The sequence below is a fragment of the Sciurus vulgaris genome (assembly GCF_902686455.1).
Source record: "Sciurus vulgaris genome assembly, chromosome: 7".
Classification (NCBI taxonomy): domain Eukaryota; kingdom Metazoa; phylum Chordata; class Mammalia; order Rodentia; family Sciuridae; genus Sciurus; species Sciurus vulgaris.
Window position 1 is genome coordinate 114,783,452 of NC_136467.1, and position 24,825 is coordinate 114,808,276.

General features: G+C 47.0%; 2 protein-coding genes across 6 annotated transcripts; one reads left to right on the plus strand and one right to left on the minus strand.

Annotated features, from left to right (window-relative positions):
• The first annotated feature begins 120 nt into the window (after window positions 1-120).
• On the plus strand, window positions 121-2,221 carry MEA1 (male-enhanced antigen 1). Of its 4 annotated transcripts, none has more exons than XM_079147793.1 (4): window positions 121-240; window positions 755-1,035; window positions 1,123-1,225; window positions 1,835-2,221. In XM_079147793.1, the coding sequence occupies exons 1-4, from the start codon at window positions 126-128 to the stop codon at window positions 1,984-1,986; spliced, it is 651 nt and encodes a 216-aa protein (XP_079003919.1). In that variant the 5' UTR covers window positions 121-125; the 3' UTR covers window positions 1,987-2,221. The 4 variants fall into 4 exon arrangements, with proteins under 4 accessions (XP_079003919.1, XP_079003920.1, XP_079003921.1 ...); XM_079147794.1 differs by having other exon boundaries at window positions 169-269; XM_079147795.1 differs by lacking the exon at window positions 121-240 and adding an exon at window positions 242-303.
• Window positions 2,103-23,877, minus strand: PPP2R5D (protein phosphatase 2 regulatory subunit B'delta). Of its 2 annotated transcripts, none has more exons than XM_079147763.1 (16): window positions 23,716-23,877; window positions 18,791-18,868; window positions 7,547-7,781; window positions 7,124-7,323; window positions 6,929-7,039; window positions 6,722-6,814; window positions 6,169-6,299; window positions 5,973-6,032; window positions 5,755-5,863; window positions 5,489-5,542; window positions 5,006-5,176; window positions 4,774-4,901; window positions 3,871-3,972; window positions 3,703-3,775; window positions 3,444-3,560; window positions 2,103-3,290 (listed from the first exon to the last, which is right to left on the minus strand). In XM_079147763.1, exons 1-16 carry the CDS (start codon window positions 23,740-23,742, stop codon window positions 3,153-3,155), a joined length of 1,827 nt encoding a protein of 608 aa, XP_079003889.1. In that variant the 5' UTR covers window positions 23,743-23,877; the 3' UTR covers window positions 2,103-3,152. The 2 variants fall into 2 exon arrangements, with proteins under 2 accessions (XP_079003889.1, XP_079003888.1); XM_079147762.1 differs by having other exon boundaries at window positions 18,791-18,871.
• Window positions 23,878-24,825: the final 948 nt, after the last annotated feature.

Below are 24,825 nucleotides of genomic sequence, written 5' to 3' on the forward strand. Positions count from 1 at the left end.
GGGTTTCCTGAGGGCCGTAAGGGCGGGTGGGCAAGAGCGGACGGAGAGATTCTGCGCATGTGCAGATATGTGTCAAGACCGTGGGGTTCACTGGGTAATGTAGTCCTTTGTTGTCTGGGCAGGGGATGGCGGAGGCGGGGCAAGGGGCGGACTCCTCGTCCTCGCTCGCGTCAGTCATGAGCACGGGGCGGGGCTGGAGGACTGGGAGCCCCAGCACGTCCTGCCCCACCGGAAGTGAAGGTGCGGGTCCGACTGTGGGCTCTGAGAGGGTGAGGCGCGCGGAAACACCGGCGCGGAGAATCGGTGGGGCGGGTGGGGACGCCGCAGCCCGGACCATTTGAGGGGCGCCCTGGGAGCCTGAAGGGCTTTTGTCAGGCGGTATAGAGGGGGAACCCTTAGGAGAAAGGAGGAGGGGGCGGATACCCCCTGACCTGGGGAGTCGTGCGACCTGGGGTTCTTTAGTCCGGGAGGGGCGTGGTGAGGGGGACCGGGGTTCTGGAAAGCTGGTAGGGCCTCCAGTTGGGCTGTTTATTTAGAAACTGGGAGTGTGAGGCGGGTGGGGCCTGGTCCGAGAAAAGAGCCTGGTCTTAAAAGGGGGAGAAACGAGAGACTGACGGGGTAGGGGAGAAGGATGCAGGAACCTTGGGGAGTGAAGCTGGTTTTGTGGAAACGAGACTACAGAGAGCTGAACGATACCACGAAGGTGCTCCTGGTTTCATCCAGTCCCTATCCTCCTGCCTCCCTGTTCTTGCAGCCCCTGCCCGGATGGCCGCAGTAGTTCTAGGGGGAGACACCATGGGTCCTGAGCGTATCTTCCCCAATCAGACTGAAGAACTGGGACCACATCAGTGCCCTACAGAAGGCACGGGGGACTGGAGCAGTGAAGAACCTGAAGAAGAGCAGGAAGAAACAGGGGCAGGCCCGGCTGGCTACTCCTACCAGCCCCTAAATCAAGATCCTGAACAAGAGGAGGTGGAGCTTGCACCAGTGGGGGATGGAGAAGATGTAGTTGCTGACATCCAGGATCGGATCCAGGTATGGTAGACGGAATTGTTACTGAGCAAATAAAGCTGAGCTCCTGCAAATGAAGGTAAGACCCGAACTGTCTCTTTGGTTCCATAGGCCCTGGGGCTTCATTTGCCAGACCCACCATTAGAGAGTGAGGATGAAGATGAGGAGGGAGCTACTGCATTGAGCAGCCACAGCTCTATTCCCATGGACCCAGGTAAAAAGGATCATTCTTTCATTAGGGAATAATTAGACTGGCTTGAGCCAGGAAAGGGAAGTTACAGAGGAACAATTTATTCCTAGTTTGTAAGCTAAGATTTTGCTGACTTCAGCATCCAGGTGAAATGCTATTCTGCTAAACTTGGGGACCGTCAGGGTTGCTTAGAAGTAAGATGGTCTGGAGCTGGGGTTGTGGCTCAGTGTTAGAGCACTTGCCTGGCATGTGTAAGGGTTCGATTCTCAGCACTACATATAAATGAATAAAAATAAAGGTCCATTGACAACTAAAAAATATTAAAAAAAAAAAAAAAGGAGGAGGAAAAAAAGAAAAAGATGATCCAGTGACCCCACCAGTTAAGGGCTCTGGGTTGATTCAAGGAATGGGGAGAGGAGCTGGGCCCATTGTTTCTTTCTTTTTTTTTTTTAATATAATTTTCCTTTAGTTGCAGATGGACCCAATACCTTTATTTTATTTATATTTTTTTAATGTGGTGTTGAGGATCGAACCCAGTACCTCACATGTGCTAGGCAAGTGCTCTACCACTGAGCCACAGCCCCAGCCCCTCATTGTTTCTATTCCCTAACTAGCCTCTGGCTGTGATTTCAGAACATGTAGAGCTGGTGAAAAGAACAATGGCTGGAGTAAGCCTGCCTGCACCAGGAGTTCCTGCCTGGGCTCGGGAGATATCAGATGCCCAGTGGGAAGATGTGGTACAGAAAGCCCTTCAAGCCCGGCAGGCGTCTCCTGCTTGGAAGTGACCACACGGAGAGCTGCCTCATCTCTCTACATTCCAGGCCAGAACCAGCACAGGACTGAACACATCTCTGGTTGTAACATCTCACCCATCACCCTTTCACATCAAGGCAAATCAGACTTCTGCTCAGAGACCCACTTTATTCAGTTCTGTACATATGGGGACATTGGCCCAAGCCCAACCCACCTTAACATGTATCATTCTGTGGAGAATAAAGCACCCTATGTACACAGCCAAAAGCCACGCTGCCTGTACCCCTGGAACCTGGGTCCAGCCCTCCCTAGCCCCTTGCCTCTCCAAGGTGCCCAAGAGGGACAGGTGAGGGCTGGCCCAGCATCAGCACAAACAAGGAAATAAATATGTATTGGGGGGAGCTATGCTTGGGGCACTGCTCCCTGCTTTCTTCTAGTTTTGGGAACCAACAGCACAGGAAAGCAGTCAGCCACAGGGTGGTCCCTTCCATGTTTGTGATCCCAGGGCTGCTGCTCACCAGAGAAGGGGTGTAGGGTAGGGTGATTGTTTATACCCTCCCCCGCTTGGTCCATCTGGGCCCTATATTCATCCTTTGTTGTCCACAGCCAGTGCTTTTCTCCTTTAGGACCTCCATGTTATCTTAGGCAGGGAATAAAAGGAAATAATAAAACTCTGTCAGCCTGCATACTGCTGGGGCTCAGGGCTTATTTGTGCTGCTGGAGGTTGGCTCCCCTCCAGCTACTCACTCCAGGGGCAAGTGGGGCTTGACATAACTTTGGTGAGAATAATCTGCTGCTCCCTATATGCCTCTGCAGGGGAGAGAGGAAGAGAGACACCTAGAGTTCAGGTGAGGATGAAGGGGAGAGGAGAGGAGCATATGTATTCCTGTGTGTGTATTTCTCAGCAACCTCAGATAGCTGTGGGGTTAGGAGCAGAAGGGGGACAGGCATCCCCAGGTTGTCTGTGCACTCAGCATCTTAATGCTCAGCCTGTCTGTACTAGCCACAGGGAGGCATGAACACGCTTTGGGGAGAAGAGGGACCACTTGGTGTCCCCTACTTCAAGCGCCTCCATCCTCTTGAGTAGCTAGAGAGGTGCCGCCTTGCCCCAAGTCAGCCAGTAGGGAGCAGAGGGTGGAGGGCTGGGGCAGCGTCCCAGGGCTGAGTGGGCTGTGACCCTGTGGGAAGATGAGGGGGGTCAGAGAGCCTCCTGGCTGGCAGTTAAGAACTCTTCTGCCCGCTTATGAGCCTCCAGTGCCTTGATGGTGTAGACGTCCTGGGGCAACTCTGACTTCCTCCGAAGCAGCACTTTTTCCTTTTTGATGTCCTTTAGCATCTGTGTGTGGATAGGGAGAAGATAAGGAATGGTGATCAATTCCCAAGGAATTCTGTTATTTCATTCTCTTATTCTTTGGTTCTATTGCTTTCCCTTCCAGACCTGTTATTTCTGCTCCACCCGCCCCAATCCTTACCCCTGGTGCCCTCCCACCTGCACAGCCTCTGTCTCCACCGTCCTCTTCAGAAGCTGGATGTCCTCTGCTGTAGGTGTTTCAGTCTCCATGGAGTACACAGGAGGCAGAGGTGGAGGAGCACGGAACATGGGATACTGAAGGAGGAGATGTGCACAAGAGATGAGAGCCACTTGAGAGATCTGTGGGCCTGTACGTCTCATATTCTTCCACCAAAAATCCCTAAACCCTAGTTCCAAATGGGTGCCTGGGTTCAGGGCAGTGGCAGAAAAATCTCACCTGGGGATTAAGTCGGGCCAGCTCCTCAATCTTTTGCCACATCTCTTCTCTTTCCTTCATTCGGAACCGGCCCCTGAGGGAGCAAAAATAAGATTGGAACCAGGATTGATAGAAGAAGAGTGAACTGGAGATAGAAGATTAAAGTCTCCCAGGGAGAGAAACACTCACTTCTGTTTCTCTGCCTTGTACTGTTGTGTGCAGTCATCAAAGAGCTTCTGATTCATTTCCATAAACAGCTTCAGGGCATTATAGATCAGTCCATGGATTGTCCTGCCACTCAGAAGAAAGATCACATACAGGCCAGAGCCTACCCTTAATGTCAGGGCCCCATGTTTGCTTGTTTATAGGAGGTATCTGCCAACAGCTTTCTTGTTTATACCCTCATTTCACAAACCTTCACAGAAGCAGATAGTTCTAGCCAAATCATGTGACTTAAGACTAGCATCTGGGTTGGGGTTGTGGCTCAGTGGTAGAGCACTTGCCTAGCATGTAAGGCACTGGGTTTGATCCTCAGCACCACATATAAATAAAAAATAAAGGTCCATCCACAACTTAAAAAAAAAAAAAAAAAAAAAGACTATTTTTATGGTCTTTGCAAATACTGGTCCACTGGTCCACCTGTCTATACTTCCCCACCCCATACTCCAAAGTCTTCCTTCTTCACACAACTTCCCACTGTATCCACAATCATGGCCTCCCAGCAACACAATGAACTATCTGTATCACACTATGCTTGCTTTCAGCAAGAAGCCTTTTTAGAACTCAGGTAATCTACACATTCTCTATAAACAGATCACATCAGCTTTTCCCAGCATAGAATTATGTCTTCAAAGCTGTAACATACCTGTGGAATAGCTGACCCCAAAGAGCAATGTAACACAGGCCACTGCTCTGCTATTTGGTATCCCAGAGATCTCTCATACAGGCATCTTTTCTCTCTAGTCAGTCCCTCAAGGATCTACCAATAAACAGTGGGCATCAGCCCCACTTGCTGAGTGACCAAGTGAGATTCACACCTTCAAAGGTTCCAAAACCAGATTCCCACCACCCAGCCCCACACCAGCCCCATACTTGTTCCAGTGGCTCTTGGAGTTCCTGTAGAGTGCGGGAAACATGATGGGGAGAACTCTGGCAGCATTGTCACTTATCAGGCTCATGATGTATTCGTTATTCCAGTAATAGAGGGCACGCTCTGCCACCTGGTGGGGAGAGGTGGGGCTCAGTGGAGGCACTATCTGCCTTACTCCAGATCTGCCAAATTCCTGGGAGGCAGGGCCTGGGATATGCTGAGTTTGGGCTTCACCTGGAAATGGGGGCTGGAGACACACTTGGCAAGCTGGCGGAAGAGTGGTTCCATCACTTTGCTAAACTCTGAGGGTTCGATTACATCCAGAATCTCCTCTAGTTCATTCAGGAACATCACCTCCTTGGGGCTGTGAGTCTTGGGCCAAAACTTGAGAAGTCCTACAATCACCTGTTGTGAGAAAAAGACATGAGGATAAAATTCTTAATACTGTCTGGTTCTCTGGGAATTCTTCCTGCTTCTCTTCCCCTCCCTTACCCTGGTGGTGGGCAGAGTTTGGGTAACTTCAGCTAACTGCTCGTTTCTCTGGCTTGGATCTGCTTCCTAAGTATATATAGATTTCACTTCTTCAGGGAGGAAACCATGTCACTTGTCAGGTCACAGCCTTCCTGAGCATCTGCTTACAGCGCTGCTCAGGTACAGATTGGTAAGCAATGCTGATGACAGTAAGAGGTGGACTCTGGGGCTCAGAAGGGGAATTACCGGCTCAGTCAGACTGCTCTCCTTCTCCAGGAATTGTACCACACAGTAAGCCAACTGCAAAAGGTTGAAGTAGAAAGGAGGTGAAATTAGGTACCAGAAGGTCTCACAAGTCAAGGACAGAAACAAGATCCCAAAATGGAAGGAGAAATATAAAGGATTTATCCCACCCATTCCCTGTGCCATGACTATCCCAGCAGAAATACCTTCCCTCCCCCGCCTTGTCTCCACTGCCCAAGTTGGGGATCATCAGGAGGAAGGCACCTCACCTGAGGGTGGTATACACTCAGGGACTTGACCTTGTGAAGGGGAAGTAGAACACGGATGAGAAACATCTTATGCTCTTCCTTAAGGGGTAGGGCAAAGCCATTGATGATACTAGGAGTTAACAGAGGTTTTTTTAGGACCAAAGAGCCAGATCCAAGTTCAATGCACCAGTCCTCCCAACCTTTTTTAGGTATCTGTGTTCCTCTACCCAACCTCTCACCTGCCAAGGATCTCCAGGAGCTCAGCAATCCCATTGTGATGCTCCGTCTCATAGATGAACCTGAGGGGAAGAAAAGGGGCTCTTTTGACACCATCCCTGATGTTCCTCCAGCATTCTACAGTCTCCCCCTCATTGTTCCTCCTCTACCCCGCAGCAAAGGCTTACTTTGATCCTAAGCATGGGCTCATGAACTCACCTATAGAAGATGTGGTTGATCTGCCTACGGATATAAGCCCGGAGCCCCAAAAACTTGCCATAGATACGATGCAAAATGGTCTTGAGAAAGTCCCGCTCTCGGGGATCCTCACTGTCAAATAGGTCCAGGAGCTGGGAGCAGAAGGGAGATAAGGCAGCAAGTGAGGTAGCAGCCAGGGAAGGCTAGGGCTAAGTGACATAGGGTCCTAGCCAGGGGAAGCTTCCAGATTTTCTGGAGAAAGCAGAGTAAGGTCAAGTCTCTAGAAACAGACTGATTCTATTATACTGTTCTACTCCATGTGGTATCTGGGCATGCATGTTTATATATCCCTTTGAGAAGTACTATGTTACTTTTTTTTTTTCCATTTTGCTAGAAGCTTCTTGAGGGCACTGACCTTTTTAACCTCCCATGGTCCCCTTAAACCACACCCAGCTGAAATTCCAGTATAATCAGCATAATGGGAAAGAGCAGCTGGGTTAGAGGTGAGAGGAGGCATGGAGCTATAGTTTATGGAATGGATACAGGCGGAAGGACAGGAACCTCAAGGACTCACAGCAAGGACAAACTTCTGGTCAATATACTTCTTAGCTATGTTCGGCTGGAAATCAGGAGACTCGAGGAAACGTAAGAAAAACTCATATACAAGCTGTGGAGGAAAAGAACATCCACTGAGGTGTTCCCCAAGTACTGGAATATACCCTGTTGCTGCAAGTCTGAGTATTCCTGTTCCCTGCAGCCAGAAGTACCCTTCCCCTGGTACCTGAAGATGAGGCCAGGCAGCTTCCAAGGTGGGCTCATCTTCCTCTGGATCGAACTCAGCCCCTGTGGGATTCGATGAAGGTGGCAGTGTCCGGAAGAGGTTCACTGAAAACTGAGGGGTAGGCCCAGCTTAGAGCACCGTGCAGGCTTCTCCAGGGCCCCCACCCCTAGCCTTTGTGTTTTTCCCCATGCCCACCATGGTGACAGCCTCAGGGTAGATGGCCTCAGTGACAACATCACGGCTGTGGGTGATGTACTCCACCATCTCATTGAGTCCTGCCCGTTTCACCTCCTTGAACTTGAGGTCACTGAGTGGGTCCGAAACAAAGTCAAAGAGGACGCAGCACTGGCGTAGCTTCTGGATAAATAGCTCCTCCCGCTCCTGGGTTGGCGAGTCTGCAGGAGAGGTCTCAGCAGTTAGCTTCTCCTCCCCCATCCCTCGTGCCAGACTTGCTGACCTTACAGAGCTTTCCTCTTCCCCCACAGCTATCCTGTGGCACCCCACCCCAATAAAAGCCCCCCTCACATTCTCATAGAATTCTCTTCCACCCAAGATACCCCAAAACTTCCATTCTGCCAATGCCAGTGAGTGATAATCACTCTGACAAGCTGCAAATACCTTTCAGGGCAGGAAGCTTCTGTAGCTCCCGATTCTTGCTGAGGTTGAAGCGGGAGGAGCTTTGCCTTCGCTCCTTCTTGACAATCTGGGGCCCCCCTGAGTACTTGATTTTGCTGAGCTGTGTAGGGGGTGGTGTGCTGTTGCTGGGACGCTTGTTGGATGATGGTGGCTGAGACTGAGGTTGGGGCTGAGGCTGAGACTGAGACTGTGGCTGTGGCTGTGGCTGTGGCTGTGCCTGGTCAAACAAGTAATCTGTTGAAGTCCACTCCCCAAGAGGTACCTCCCACACCAGGCCATCCTCCACCCCCTAGTCTGTCTATGTCTATACAGGCCTAGGCAGTAAGCAGCTGCTCCTACTCTAAAGGAGGTAGACCAGAGGCAGAGATGACTAAGGACTCTTGCCCTGAAAGGGAGCAGTCAGGATGTCATGTCTCACCAGGCACAGTGGTGCACACCTGTAATCCCAGCAACTCAGGAGGCTGAGCCAGGAGGATCCCAAGTTCAAAGCCAGTCTCAGCAATTTAGCAAGGCCTTATATAACTTAGTGAGGCCCTGTCTCGAAATTTAAAAAATAAAATAAAAAAGGACTGGGGATGTGGCTCAGTGGTTAAGTGACCCTGGGTTCAATCCCTGGTACCAAACAAACAAAAAGACATGTCTTCCAAAATGATGCTCAGGCAGTGGGAAAAAGCCTTCAAAATGTTCATTCCCATCAGTTGTGGTGGCATGCACCTGTAATCCTGCTCTTTAGGAGGCTGAAGCAGGAAGATAACTTGAGTCCAGGAATTTGAGATTTGAGAGAAGCCTGGACAACATAGTGAGACCCCGCTAAAACAAAACAAAACAAAAAACTCATTCTAATTCATGAACAGGCAAAATAAATTGATGGGTCAATGACAACACAAGCCAGAAAGTGGTTATCTTGCCAGGATAGGGGTGGCGGAGTAAGGGTATTGCTGAGAAGAGACATGAGGAATACTGGGTTTTTTTTTGTTGTTGCTGTTTTCTGTTTTTGAACCCAGAGGTACTCAATCCCTGAGCGACATCCCCAACTCTTTGTATTTTTTATATTGAGACAGGGTCTCACCATGTTGCTTAGAGCCTCACCAAGCTGTTGAGATGGCTTCGAACTTGCAATCGTTCTGCCTCAGCCTCCCAAGTTGCTGGGATTACAGATGTGCCCTACTACACCTGGCTGTTGTTTTTTGTGGTACTTAGGATTGATCCCAGGGCTTTACACATGCTAGTAGCTAAGTGTTCCACCATTGAGCTACATCCCCAGCCCCATTAATAAAAAATTTTCTTAATGTTGGAGACATTCTACATTTTTATTGGATCTCCCAAGTGGCGCAGAGCATGTATACATACCTAAAAATTCAGCAGTACATCTAAGATTACTAAGCACGTGACATTCTTCAATTAAAGGGTAAAATAATTTTTCTTGGTAGTTTTACTACTAGAAATTAAGCTTAATAAAGATCCTAAATTTAAGAAAAGCTTTTCAGGGTGGGGAGGTAGCTGAGTGGTAGAGCACTCTACAGTGGTAGAGCTGAGTGACTAGCACAAGTAAGGCCCTGGATTTGATCCCCAGCACTGCAAAAATTTAAATAAATAAATAAAGGAAGAAAAAGAAAAAAGTTTTATCTGGGGCTGGGGTGTAGCTCAGCAGTAGAATACTTGCTTTATCATGTACAAGGACCTAGGTTCCATCCCTGAAGTGCAAAAACAATAAAGTTTTGCTGCAAACACTTAAGAGCATCATAACAAAATAAATAAATGGAATATAATGGAGTTAAAATTATGTTTATGAAAACCATGTGATAAATGTAACTATACATGGTTCAGCTATGAAAAATATTTACATACTACTAGTAATTTCAACAAAGTTGATAAGTATTTTGGGAAGAAGAGAAATGTCAGCACAGAGGCACAGGAATGATAAGGACTTAAATTTTCCTCAGTAGAAAGTTAACGGATTATCTAAGTCTAAGTCTGTCTCAAAATTAAAAAAAAAAAAAAAAAAAAAAGGGCAGTAAAAGACTCAGTTTGGTAGCTGGATGCGGTAGCACACACCTGTAATCTCAGCTATTCAGAAGGTTGAGGCAAGAGGATTCAAGTTCACGGCAAGCCTGGACAATTTAGCAAAGACCCTATTTCAAATAAAAAGAGGGGCTGGGGTAGAGTTCTTGCCTAAAATTTACAAAGCTGTGGGTTCAATCCCCAGCACCACACACACACACACACACACACACACACAGAGTCTGGGCACACCTATAATCCCAGTGGCTCCAGAGGCTAAGGCAGGAGGATCACAAGTTCCAAGCCAGCCTCAGCAACCGAGCAAGACCCTATTTAAAAAAAAAAAAAAAAAAAAGGGCTGGGGTTGTGGCTCAGGGGTAGCAGACTCACCTAGCATTCATGATGTCCTGCGTTCAATCCTCAGCACCACATAAAAAGAAAGGTACTGTGTCTACCTATAACTAACAACTAAAAAATTTATATTAAAAAAAAAAAAAATGGACTGGGAATGTGGCTTAGTGGTTAAGTGCCCCTGGATTCAACAACAACAACAAAAAAAGGTTGGGTAAAGATTAATGCTTGGGCCAGGTGCTGTGGCGCACGCCTGTGATCCAAGTGGCTGAGGAGGCTGAGGCAGGAGGATCCCAAGTTCAAAGCCAGCCTCAGCAACAGTGAAGCACTAAGCAACTCTATGAGACCCTGTCTCTAAATAAATACAAAATAGGGCTGGGGATGTGGCTCAGTGGCCAAGTGCCCAAGTTCAACCCCAGTACCCACCGAAAAAGACTAATGCTTAGAGTCATGAAGCCACGCTAATTTGGAAATACAAATATCGATCTGTGAGGAAAGAGCTCAGAGTGATTGCACAAAGCAACAATGCAGGGGCTGCTCTTTTCATCACAAGTCAACAGAATTATTTAACTTTCTGAATGACCATGTTGAAAAATATTAAAACCAAAAGCCAAAAACTAATGAAAGGAAACTACTTGCAACATGAAGTTAAATAAAGACAAAACTGTACATGCAAAATGAATTTACACACATTAAAGCACATGCAAAGGACCAAAACTGAGGTGCTGAAAAGGAAAGAACAAGTCTGAGGAGTCCTCCACTGGGCTAGTAACTAAGTCCCGCAGTGGTAACATTATAGATGACTTTTTCTTTTCCTTTTTCCTATTTCTTTTTGTTTGTTTGTTCGTTTTTTGGTTTATTTCTTTAAATTTTTTTTATTTGTCAATGGACCTTTATTTTATTTATTTATATGTGGTGCTGAGAATCAAACCTAGGGCTTCACATATGCCAGGCAAGTGCTCTATCACTGAGCCACAACCCAGTCCATATTTCTTTGTTTTTATTTTGTTGTTTTTGGTACTAGGGGTTAACTCAGGGGAGCTCTACCACTGAGCCACATCTCCAACCCTTTTTAAATTTTTTTGTTTTGAGACAGGATCTCACTAAGTTGCCCAGGCTGGCCTCAAACTTGTGATCCTCCTGCCTTAGCCTACCAAGTGTGGGCCACCATGCCAGCATAGACACATTTTTCTTCATTTCCAGATTTTCTGCAAGCTAACAGTGCTTTTGTATTGGGAAAAAGATGGCTAATTTTTAAAAACTGTCCATCGAAAAGGGACAGCTCCCAGATATGGTGAATCACCCATAAAGCCCATTTTCAGAAGCCTAAACAGTTGTGCAGCAATTTCCTAAATGTCCTGGTAACACACTAGTGGGAGAGGAAGGTCCTGGACCCCAAGTAGAGGCTGCAGGAGTAAGGTCATGTCCAGCTGGGTACCCACACCATGGAAAGGAAAAGTTGACCTCCTACCCTTAACCACATCATTCCCCTCTTTACCAGCTCCTTACTCATTACCATAAGGTGGGAGAATTTTAAATCCTCTGGGTTGGAGGAGGAGAGTAAGACAGAATTGTCATCCTTTTCATATTCTGAGGTTTTGTTTTTTGGGTTTTTTTGTAAAACACAATTCTGTCAAGTTTGTAACCTATGGTGGGCGGGGGATGAAAGAACTAGAGAGGACCACTGGGTGTAGCCCAGGCAGGCCTGTGGGTCCAACATGGTTCATTACCACTTTAGGCCACCTCACTCTCTCCTTCACTACAAAGGACAGTCCCAGACACCAGTTTCACTAGAGGAATGCAAGGAAACCGGGCAGGAGCAGCTATCACACTCTGCTCTATCACGACAACACTCAGCCAGTGTGATCTTAGTTAAACAATGCAAGGAGCCCTGGAGTCGGAGGTCTCCTTTTCCATATATGGCAGATGAAACTTTGGGGATACACTTAGTGTGCATCCAGCATCCAGGCCCTAAGAAAAGGTATCCTCTACTCCTTTATTTTTTGGTACTGGGGTGGCACCAGGGGTGCTTAGCCACTGAGCTGCATCCCCAGACCACCCCACACCGGCTTTTTTTTTTTTTTTTTTTTTTTTTTTTGAGACAGGATCTCACTAAGTTACTGAGGCTGCCCTCCAACTTGTGATGCACCTGGCTCAGCCTCCCAAGTTGCTGGGACTACAGATGCTTTTAGGAATGCATCCTGGAAATTCCTTCCTATGCTAGCATACCTCAAATGTTCGAGTCCATTTTTCTCCTTGTTTGAAAATGGGTGACCCAGAAAATCCCTGTATCTCTCAGGACCCAGTTTAAGTTTCACCTTCTTCCAAAAAGCCTTCAGATCATTCCAGTGCTTGGGTACTGCTCCACCCCCCAGCCTCCTAACATTGCTTGTCTCTTCCATCGATTCTGTGATCATTTACCCCTAATGATACCTCCTGCTTTGTCTCTTTATATGTCATCTTCTCAAGATGGCAAGCCCCTTGAAGGCTCAGACTCTGGTTTGTATTGTACCCTCTAGGTGACCTTACCACCAACACCTAACAAGCATTAAATGAATGTCTGGCTGGTTGACTAGAAGCAGGCTTTTCTCCAGGGCCCTTCCTCTCCTGTCCCAGACAAGGAACCCTCAACACAGAACAATGTATAGCATCAGGAACAAAGAAAACTTAGTGATACTAGAGCAAGAGGCTCAGTGCCCGCCTGAGGAACAAGACTCATTGAGGGAGAGGCAGACACCCTGCACCTCCATGAGCCACATACTAGGCGACGTACAGAGAAAGGCTTTCTTTCCAGAATGGGAAAAACAGCCTCAATTTTCTCTGCTAACAAGGAGAAGTTTGGACTAGATCAGTGGTTTCCCAACCACTCTCCAAGTAAGGTCTCAAGAAAGCAGAGGGTTGCATAGCTACAAAAATAATGTTCGAGCCAGGCATGGTGGTGTATACCTGTAATCCGAGCCAACTCAAGAGGCTGAGGTAAGAGGATCGTGAGTTCAAAGCCTGCCTCACAACTTAGCAAGGCCCTAAGCAACTCAGCAAAACCCTGTTTTCTAAATAAAATACGAAACAGGGCTGGGGATGTGGCTCTGTGGTTAAGTACCCCTGGGTTTAATCTCCGGTACCAAATAAAAATAATAATAACAATAACAATAACAATAATAATAATAATAACGATGATAATGATGATGATCATAATCAAAAAGTCACCCAAGTAGATGCCTAAGGTTCCTTCCATACTAGGATTGTGTTACTGAAGGCTGGTATAGCCAGAGAGGAGCCAAGTGAGCTAAGTCTACTTTCCACCCGACTGGGTCACGCCAGTTTTATGAGGACCCCTGGCTCCCATGCAGTAGACCTAGTATCTGAGAGACAGTTGGTCCAGCCAGCAAAGCCCCAGTTACCAAGACCTGATGAGGCATCCCCTGTCTGTTCACACTTCACTAGGAAGCATGCTTGTCAGAAGGGAAATATGGGGACATGTCAGCCATTTGCTTCATATTCAACCATTTCTCCTAAAAGATCCAGCCTCTGACTTCTTCACTCAACCTGAGTGGGAGGCAAGGAATGGAGAAACTTCTATAACCACCACAGTAAGGTTGGCTGACCAAAGGCAATCCAGCCAGTCTGCCTTTTACTCCCTACTTTGTCCTGCCCAGTCCTTCTGAGACTCTAATAAAAAGTTCTGAAGTATCTTCTTCACTTCCGTTCTTGCAACAGGATCCACACCCTAAGAAGCCTTTCTGCATTCAGGTTTCCAGCAATCAAATAGCACCCTGAATTTATGCACCATGCTCAAACTCAGGTAATTTCAACTAAACATGCCCACTCCAAACCAATCCTGGTCCAACCTAATCCTAACATGGCTACTAGACACTGAAATAAAAAAAAAGAAAAAAAAAAAAAAAAATGTATATATATATATATATATTTACAGGTACATTATTTAAGCACTATTGAAGAGAAAGATTAAGCATAAAATTAACAAAAATGCAAAGATTAAATATTATATCTTTGCATACTGAATTAACTGGCTTAATAAGGTTTAAACCCTGAAAACTACAGAGGCATTCTGTTCATATGAGTAACATCCAGAGCTGACTCTGTGCTTAATTCTTTCCTTCACATTTTCACTAAGCTTCATGGTAAGCATTAAAGGTTAAAAGGTGACTAGGGGGTTGTGGTTATAGCTCAGTGGTACGGCGCTTGCCTAGCATGTGTGAGGCACTGGATTTGATCCTCAGCACCACATAAAAATAAATAAAATAAAGATATTGTGTCCAGCTATACCTAAAAAAAAAAAAAAAAAAGTGACTAGGACATGGCACTTGCCTTCAAAGAGTTCACAGTCCTGTAGGCAGGACAGACACAAAAGCAGCTAATGGTTCAAGGGCAATAGAAGAACAAGAGGCCACGAAGGCTATGGGAACACAGAAGGCTGAGCTATAAACTCTGCCTGTAAGAATTAGGGAAAACATCACTGAAAAGGGGACATTTGATTTAGCTCTTCAGGATATACCTGATTTTAGTTAGGCCCAAAAAGAAAAGAGGGAACTAAAGCAGTCCAGGCCAAAAGCAACCATATCTATCAGGGTCTGAGTCATAAAAAGGCTTGTATCAAAAGATGAGTATCCAGGCACAGTGGCACACACCTGTAATCCCAGTGGCTTGGAAGGCTGAGACAGACAGGAGGATCGCAAGTTCAAAGCCAGCCTCAGCAAAAGCAAGGCCCTAAGCAACTCAGTGAGACCCTGTCTCTAAATAAAATACAAAATAGGGCTAGGGATGTAGCTCAGTGGTTGAGTACCTCTGAATTCAATCCCCAGTACCCACCCCCATAAAAATCAAAAAAATAAAAAAGATGAGCCACTCAGTGGAACAAGAAAACAGGATATGTACTAAAAGAATGAGGCGAAGCCAGTTCAGAAAGGCTATTGAGTTTGGATTTAACTTATAAGCAATGCGATGCCAAAATTGTATTTTAAGTAGAGATTTGGCTGGAAGTGTAGCTCAGTAATGGACCATGCACTTATCATGAGTGAAGCTCTGGGTTCAATCCCCAGCACACACACACACACACAAACGTAGAAGACTTGATAATCCCAAAAAGGTTTTTGTTTTTGTTTTTGGTACCAAGGATTGAACCCAAAGGCGCTTAACCACTGAGAAACATCCCCAGCCCTTTTAAAATATTTTATTTTAGAGACGGGCTCTTGCTGAGTTGCTCTGGGCCTCACTATGTTCCTGAGGCTGGCTTTGAACTTGTGATCTTTCTGCCTCATCCTCCCAAGCTGCTGGACACTATCATACCAACCTGAAAAGGTTTTTAGGAGTAAAAGGCTGTGGCCTTAGGCAAGACAGGCTTAAGTGGAGGAGATTGAGATCATTTCTTCCTCCCTCTGTATCTGTTTTTAGAACTTAGGACAGCATAGCACACTGTTGTGTTCATATATGGTATTGAATTTTTTCTCCAAAGACAGAACAGGAAAGACCCTTACCTGCAAAAGCGGGTCACAGTGAGTCTCACCTGATATCCCAAGGCATCTTTCCATTCTAGGCTTCTCTACTTAGAGCCAGCATGTAACTTCATTAAACCCACAAGAGACCTGGTTCCTGAGCCACAGACCTGGGTTGAATTCTAGCCCTGCTGTGCTTGCTGAGTAAAAGCTATTTAACATCTCTAAGCCTCAATTTCATCTGTAAAATGGGAATAATAATAACAGAACAACGCAGGGGAGTTCTGTGATGGTTAAATGGAAAAATACATACAAACTACTTAGTACAGTGCCTGGTACATAGGGTACTAGGTTGTACAGTGTCCCCCAAAATTCACATTCACCCAGAATCTGTGAACATGACCTTATTAGAAACAGGGTCTTCAAAAAAAAAAACCTTAGTCAGGTGCAGTGACGCATGTCTATAATCCCAGTTGCTCGGGAGGCTGAGGTAGGAAGATATTAAGTTCAAAGCCAGCCTCAGCAATTTAGCAAGGTCCAAAGCAACTCAGAGAGACCCTGTCTCTAAATAAGATACAAAAGAGTTGGGGATGTGGCTCAGTGGTTAAGTGACCCTGAGTACAATCCCCGGCACAAAAAACAAACAAACAAAAAAACCTTAGAGGAAGAGAATAAAAAATTAATAATAAAGAAGAAACAGGGTCTTTGCAAATGTAATCAAGTTAAATTGAAGTCATACTAGATTAGGGTGTTCTTAATGACTGATGTCCTTATAAGAGGGAAATCTGGATAAACACAGACACACAGGGGATAACACCATGTGACAGCAGAGACAGAGGTTGGAATGATACTTCTACAAGCCAATGGATGCCAAGAACTGTCAAAGGCCATCAGAAACTAGGAGAGAGGAACAGAACAAATTCTTACTAGAACCTTGGACGGACATGGCTCTGCCAACACCTTGATTTCCGAATTCTGGCCTCAGAACTTTGAGAGACTAAGTTTTTATTATTTTAAGTCACCCAGTTTGTGGTAATTTGTTACAAAACTGTAAGAAACTAATACAAAGTAACTACTCAATAAAATAGATGTTAGCTACCATAATTATTAGGATCAATTGGAAAGGCTTGTCAAAGGTTTAACATGAATTTGGCCAGAAGAGCTCAAAATTTGAAACTAGAAAAAGGGCAAGGGAAGAACTGTAACAAACTGAGATTGAAGACCATGGTCTCATAGCCTGGCTCTTAAAGCATCTCTCTGCCATACATGCATGGAGCAGAATTCCTGCAGCTGCCTCACACAGGTGAGCCCTGAGCAGCTCTTCACAAAAAAGCCCAAGGTGAACTTGACACCCTCCTTTTCCAGAGACTTGAAGCAAACCTAACCCTCTGGGCAGATATGTCCAGAAGCAGTGAGGAAATCACAGCAGCTGGTCTCAGCATTTCTTAACCTGCTCAAGTCTTCATTTTCCCATTTATGAAATGAGACAATTAGATCCTAAGATTCCCTCTAGCACCAATCTGAAGTCAGTCTGTCCATTCACTAGTTCACTCATTTGCTAATGAATTCAAGTGCATGGTGCCCCTGCTGCACCAGGCCCTTCAGTGGTGAGTGAGAGCCTCCTGGAGCTCCCATGCTAATGCAAGAAACAGCTTATAGACAGTGAGTTCACGAGGAATTATGCAAGGAGAGTTGTGGTTAGGCGCTATCGTGGGCCTTGATGTGAAAAGAGCAACTAAGTGGAACCCTGACCATGTCCTGGAGATGAAGGTGGGTAGTCATGGAAGGCTGCTTTAAGGAAATGGATATCCAATAGATATGTCTAATAACTTGAGGAAGAGGAGTTAGGCAAAAGATGAAAGCAAACTTCTAAATATTCCACTCTTTCCCTTTAAACTGAGATTTAAGTCTCCCTTGGCTTTGAATGTCAGCCACCAGCTCCCAACTATCTTCGCTGTGGGTCCCACCAATGTCAACATTCCTGAAGGAGAGACTGAGCCCACAGGATATGTTGCCAGAATAATTTATTATAAACCAAGTGAGCACACAGGTGTGAGGAAGAAGCAAGGCAGAGTAAAGTCCAGCTTCTCCTCTCAGTTCACAGACTGGTGAAAGAGACTCGAATGGAAACAAATGGTTACAACACCAAAGATAAGAACTAGTCTAGAAACATGTAAAGGCAACTATGTAAGTGCAGAGAAATGAGTAATTTCTCTTCTGTGGTCCCAGACTTCCACATCTGTAAAATGGGCAAAACCTAGCATGCTTTTTTTTTTTTAATTTTTAAATTTATTTGTATTGTAAACAAATAGATACATCTTATTTCTCTGTTTGTACATGAAGTAGAGGCATATCATTTGTGTAATCATACATTTACCTAGGATAATAGTTTTTGACTCATTCTGTTAATTTTTTTTCCTTCCCCGCCACCCCCAGCATGCTTCTTATGTTTACTTAAGTGAGGCCTAAAACAATAGTTACAGGCGTGAAAAGTGTTTTGATCTCTTTAGAGGTGACAGGGACCAGTAGTAGCTGGGAAAGTCTGATTCCATAGTTAACCCAAACACTTGTTAATCAATCTCTTCTCCCAAAACACCACAGGACCCACCCATAACTAAGAGCTCTGGTGCTCTCCATTCTTCTGAATGTCAAGCAGGAGGGAAGAAGCACAGCACTGGTCAGCAGCTTCCACACAGTATGGCTTTTTACTCCACATGTTCACAGGATTTTCTACTATTCAAAGCATTGCACTGAGCACACCTGCATGTGTTCATGGACATACCCTGTATCTCCTTAAGTCCCTCCACTCTCTGATCTTTCTTATGCTGTTTATTGCTTTACAACCCTAGACTGCTGAGCTGTACTGACCTCTGTTCATGACTGTCCCATTGTCCTCTTATTAGACTAAGACCAAGGGCAGTGGGCCCAGCCCTGAAGGGACACCAGACACTCCCAACCCACTGCCATGCCCAGAGCCATGCCAAAGTCACCTGTCACCCCATAAGCACTTGTGGACTCTCCCCTTCTCCCCAGGACCCTCGACCTCCCAGCTTTTCACCCTGAGAAAAAGGAACTTGTTTGTTTTTTGGTGCTGGAGACCAAACCCAGAGCTTTGTACATGCTTAGCATTGAACTATACCCGTGGCCCCTGAAAAAGGAATTTTCAACAGTCTAAAGTTAGCAGAAAGAAAAAATCACTTTCACAGCAATCTAAGGAGTTTGAAAAAATCAGCTACACCAGCCAAACGGACCTCTTGCCTGAGGACAGTCCAAATGAGTTGTCCAGGTCCCTCCCGAGTTGTGTCAGCCTCCTTCCCATCTGCCTGGGTAACACTGCCCCCCAGGATTCCTCATCCCCCAGCCATCATGAAACTGGAGCTGGCACTTGCATCACAACTAGGGTTGTGCCTATATTCATTACCTCCTCAGCGTTGTCACCTCCACCATCCTTGCCTGAGCTGCTGGGCTTGGCTGTGCCTTTGGCAAGCTTGGGGGGCTCCTGCTGGGAGAAGATGAAGGAGTTAGGGTTAGCAGAAGCCAAGGGAAGGGAGAAGCCTTGTCTGGATCCCTTATCAACTATGCTCTGTCCAACTGAATCAATCAATCAGAACCTACCTTGTACCTAGCTTCAGGTGAGGGATACACATAAAAGGAGATTCGGTCCCTCCAAGAAGTTTAGAATCTGGTTAAGAAGTTATCCTTAACACACAATAGTCAAGCATAATAATGCTTCTTTCATCTGGAACCTCACCAAGCTGGTACATGGGTTAGGACTGGCAGGGCCCTCAGTCAGGTAAGAACCAGGGCAAGGAAGTTTAAAGGAAAAGCATTAGAGAACAAGATGCTCAGACTGACTTCTGGCCAAAGGGGTCAAAGCAATACCAGAGGCTTCCATGCTAGAAGGGTAGGAGTCTCCCTTTCTCCTCAGGGCCATCCGGAGAGACCAAGAGGCATTTTTTGGATGTCACAAATAGCACCCAGACAAGAAAGTGCTCCTGTTATTTTTTTTCAGTAGGGCTCAGGGATGCTAACTGGTAGAGGAAGTGTCCCACCCAAAATACCAAGAAAGTCTGGGCTGGTAAGTACTGGGACAGGGATGAGGGTAAAGCCCTGAATTGTTACCAAGAGTGAGCACTAGACTGAAGTTTCCCTTGGGAACCTGGCAGCTGGCTCAGAGCCCTGGCCTGCCCAGCATCTCTTCCTATGCTTTGGGCCAAAAAAAAAAAAAAAAAAAAAAAAAGCAACCACACAGGAACAGGATGGGGAGAATGTGAAAAAGACTTGGGGATTTAGGTCTGACTTGCAGCTCAACACAAATCATCCATGTGCCCTGGCTGCCTCGGCAGCTTACATGACCTTCTACCTAGTTAACAGACCTGTGCAGAGTGCTTAGCACTGACAGGTTCAGCCTAGAGCCTCTGGTTCAGTCATGAGCATCACACTTCAGGAGGGGCAATGAGAAATTCGTGTTTTTCTTAGGGGAAATGTGACCCATACTGGGAATACATTCAAAAGCACAGCCCAAGAGCAACAGCTGCAGGAACTGGGATAGTTAACAATGGAAGGGAGGAGTTCTGGGGGGTGGGGAAGCAAGATGGATCTCAACCAGCAAATGAAGAGGGGCCAGGTGGGACTAAAGATGCAACTTGTCCATGTGGACCCAGGGGCACAAGAGCAATGGGATGAAGTTGCAAGGGGATAGGCGAAGGCTTGAAAGAAGGACGGATTTTCTCACGGAGCAGTTGCATGGAAACTGGCTGCCTAGTGAAGCTGAAAGTTCCCCAGCCCTGAGAGCATTCAAGCAGAGGCTGGGCGACCTCCTCTAAGGCATGTTGCAAAAGGGATTCAAGCCTTCAATGAGAACTGGATTGGAGGATCTTGGAAATCACTTCTAGCTCTGAGAGTCTGCAATTCAATGGCAGCCAAGCCCCTTCAGCAAGAAGTGTTAAATCAAATGATTGTGACTATGGGGGTAAAAGGATTTCAGGGAGAAGAGAGCTCTGTGTGGGCTGGAGTAGGGGGAAGGCTTCTTGGGGGTGGGAGGTAAAAAGCCATTCTTGGGTGTGGAGCAGCTGGATGCAGTAGCATAAAGGGGAAGGTATTCCCTTTTAGGCTGAGCATTCCTGATGCCTACTGTCCAGGTTGGCCATACTGACCTGTTAGTGGCTCACATGTATAGATAGGGTAGGGAGAGAGAGGCTGGGAGGGATACAGGCAGGACACAAAACTGAGATAACTGTCTTGACAACCCCAGTCAAAAGTCCTTCAGACAATGGTAACCCATCTTCATACAAATCTGATCTACTTTATCTACTTCTAATTTTTATTTTTATATTTTGCAGTGCTAGGGATCGAACCCAGGGCCTCACACATGCCAGGCAAGCACTTTACCACTGAGCCATATCCCCAGCCCTGATCTCTCTCTACTTGATCATAAGCTGCTTATTCTTTTTTGGACCCCCTCCACCCACCCGATGACACTCAGCATGATGCCTGAGACACATCTCTGAGGGAATGTGCTTAAGAGAGATCCAGCTGCCTTGGTGTGTGGGTGTGAGTGGGCGAAGGGGAACGGCACCCACCAGCCTTGCTCCCTGGCTCCTGCAGAACAGGTGAAGTGCACACACTGCAGGCCAGCCCAGCTGTTGAGTGCTGCATGACACTGAGGTTAAAAGAATGGTTTGGAGCTAGCCCTGTGTTTGGGGGCTCAACTCTCATTACCTATATAATCATGCACAAGTTAACTGGCCTCTCTGAGTCTTGTTTTCTTCATCTATTAAATGACAATCCTAGTAACCACTTCCCTGAGCACAGTGACCAGCACATGAAAATCCTAATGTTGGTCACTGTTGTAATTATTACTATTATGAACAAGAATAAAGTGAGAGGGAGCAGAGACACCTCACACAGGAACAGAAGACATAAATCCCAGATCAGAACGAGAGAGAAGGGGCAGGATGCAAATCTTCCCAAAAGATTGTCTCAGCACTTGTCTATAAGCACCTACTGGGTGCAAGTGAGATGCAAAACCAAAATGCAGCTTAGGTGTGATCTCAAGGGAGAAGACAAGACTTGTCTATAATTCTAATCCAAGGCTGAACACAAAAGGGCCACGAGTGGCCTACCAAACGTTCTGCAAATGCAGAGAAGGAGGGAGAGATCACTCTGGCTGAAAGTGCAGGAAAAGCTTCAGGGAGGAGGCAGTGAAAGACAGGATTGGGACCAAGAGAGATGAATGAGAAAGGGGACAGGTGATGGATGAGCAATAAAGAGCCTCCACCCACCCACACTGCTCTGTGCCCATCCAGGCAAACTTCAGTCACATTGTCACCTCTCTCCCCCTCAGAACTTAACAACCATTGAAGGAGGACAAATGCAGCCAAAAATCAAATGCAGGAAGTTAAATCACACAGTGGATCCGAGTTAGGCCTGGTTCAATGCATCCCGATTCTTCTAACACCCTTTCTCAACCAAATACACTTGTGGTCCTTGCAAGTTTAAGAATTTCTCCTCTTCTTCTCCATCTAGTAGGCAAAGATGTTCTACAATGGGACAGTATCTGGTCCTTCAAGCCAACAACTACAGATGAATGGGGACCTCAACACATCCCCTGGTATGGCTGACTTGTGTGTATACTGTCTACAGCTAAACTGCCCAAACCACACTGGCATGCCCACTTCCCAAGGACAGGGCCTGGGTGAGGCATACAACCCTGTCTTGCTCTCCACCTCAGGAGGTTCAGTGGATAGTATGCCAACACCAACTCTGAATCTCAGGCCCTGAAAGGTTATGGGGACAACCTAGAATCAGAGCTGCCTGACAAATACCCGGGAGCTCCAAGATAAAGACTTCGATTGATAAGGTCAAAGATGCACTTCAACAACTCAGTCAATCAGATGGCAAATGAAAGTTGCCAATACACCTTTGGAGTCATCATAAGGGTAGCCACAACACCAGACCAGAAATACACCCCAACCTGAGGGGCCAGCCCCAAGAGAAGCTGGGGGAGGCTGGAACTGGTATCCTAGCATCCTCTGTGTGAATCTGTACCTTAAATGAACCACACCTCTGAATCAGATCTCAGCAACAGCAGGAAACAAAGGGTAGAAACAGGCAGAGATGAAGAATAGGTGAAGGGAGTATGGAGGTAGAATAGAAAGTTGAAAGAAGGCAACATCAAGAAATGGGAAAAAAAAAAAAAAAAAGAAGAAGAAGAAGAAGAAATGGCCTGTGGGAATGGGAGTATAGCTCAGTGGTAGAACACATGCTTAGCATGTGCAAGGCCATGGGTTGGATCCTCAGCACCACTAAAAATGATAATAAAGAAATGGCTTGTGTCAGAACATCATTCGGACATCATCTCAAAAGCATGAATGTTCAGAGGTGGCCTTCATGCTAAGAAGAAAAACTAATCTGAAGGGGTAGATTCCTAAATGGAGGATCCTGTAGCCAAAAAGGGGAAAATGCAAAGGTTATTTTAGGATTCCGAATAAAGTGAGGAGCTGAATCAGATTAGGAAAGTGTCTGGTCTAGAATGAACCTGGGAGCCAACTGATGTTGGTTAGGCGGGCTTTGGTACAGAAAAGCCCTTTAAGTCAGGACACCTGATACTGCAGCTGAGCCTTAAGCAGATTGTGTGACCTTGGACAAGTCCCTTCCCTTGCTGGGGCCTCAGTCTCCTCATCTGTACCAGTAGGGATTGCACTACATGTGCTCAGAGCTTCCTTTCCAGCACTGACGTTCTGAGGTTCCATCAACAGAAGGAAGAGCTCAGTTCTGGCTTACAAGTTTGTGTGTGAAGGAAGAACTAAAGAAGGGGCCTAGCCAGATTTGGGTGAAGGAGAAAGAAAGCAGCGCTGTTCTAGGTCAGGGGGCTTGGCGTGCAGGAAGAAGGGGCTGTAGGGAACTGTGGAGAGGCCGTCCTAGGCCGGTGAGAAGAAGAGGGAAGGGGCTGCGCAGGGTGGGGGAAGAGGGCAGTTCTGGAGGGAGGTGCAGAAACCGGTGGGGGATCGGGGACGGTGGGACACGGAGAGAAAAAGCAGGGGAGTGACCTAGGAGTGGGGCAGATCCGGAGGGAGGAGGTTACCGGGGCCGCGGGTAGGAGGAGGGAGGAAAAAAGGGAGGTGTATGTGGGGGAAATCCGTCCCGGGCAAGGTGGGGAGCTGTCCTAGATGCGGCACGGGCTGGAGGTGCTGCCAGCCGCGGGGGCTAAGGGCTGCTCCCGGGAGTCCTGCGGGGGGCCGGACGGGAGGGTCAGTCTAGGGCTGTCCCGGGCCTGGTTCGGGCCCCTCCCAGAGATCCGCGCAGGCCCCAAGGCGGAGGCGCGAGGGAAAGGGCCACGCTCACCTTCTCCTTCTTCAGTTTATAGGGCATCTCGGCCCGTCCGGACCCGGCCCGGCTCCTGCGGCCCCGCTCCGGCTCCGGCTTTGCTCGGCCGCACTCGGCCCGCTCGGCGTCTCTTCGCCACCGCCTGCGCGCTGCGCCCGGGTCGAGCGGTGTCTGCGCCTCTAATTGGCTCGAACTCTTACAAACCTGCCTGACAACCAGGCGCCGCCTCCTCGGATTGGTCATTGGAGCCAAGCTGCTTCCTTTTTTTCTCATTGGAAAGAAAGAGTACAAACCGCCAGGGTTCGGCTACCAGAATTGGCTGAGGTGGGAAATCCCGCCCCAAAATGGGTCGGGCTTATGAAGGAGGCGGGGGTAAGGGGAAACCCAAGCTTGGCTAGGACTGCTGCACTCCAGCGTCTGGTGTGCCTCGGCCTCGGCCATTCTTCGTAGCCCTTGGGGCTGTGCTCCTTCTTTTTTGAAGTGGCTCTCACACTTTACCCACTCTGCTAGCCCACCCAGTCCGAACTGAAGAAGCAATAAAACGAAGGGTAAAGTAGGACCGATTGCAGATGCAAAATTAGCGAAGTCTCCCAAGGGCCCTCCAGGGCATTCACCCCCTAGACCTGAGTTGGAGAGGAGCAAAGGGGAAGCCTGTCAGGGGCGGGACCTGGGTGAACCCAGATGACGATTCCTGGTTTGTTAAAACCTAGAAAATGGGTCCCCATACCTACTGCAAGTATCCTGGGATTGGAGAACCAGCTAGATTTGGAAATCTAGCTGTGGAAAAGGAATCTCATTGATTATGGTCTCTGGAAATACACCCCTTACACACCACCCCACCCAAACCAATGCTCTAATGGGTGAGACTCAGTTCCTGCCCTCAAGGAGTTCGTAGTCTGGTGAAATTCAAACTTGTGTAAACCGATGGTTAAGATACAATGTGATAAATCTGGCACAGTGGTGCAAGCCTGTAATCCCAGTGATTCCGGAAGCTGAGGCAGAAGGATGGCAAACTGGAGGCCAGTGATTGGCAATTTAGGAAGACCCAGTCTCAAATTTATAAAAAGGCAGTAGAATGAGACAGACCTTATTACCTATAGACATGTATGATTAAACGACTGGTGTCAC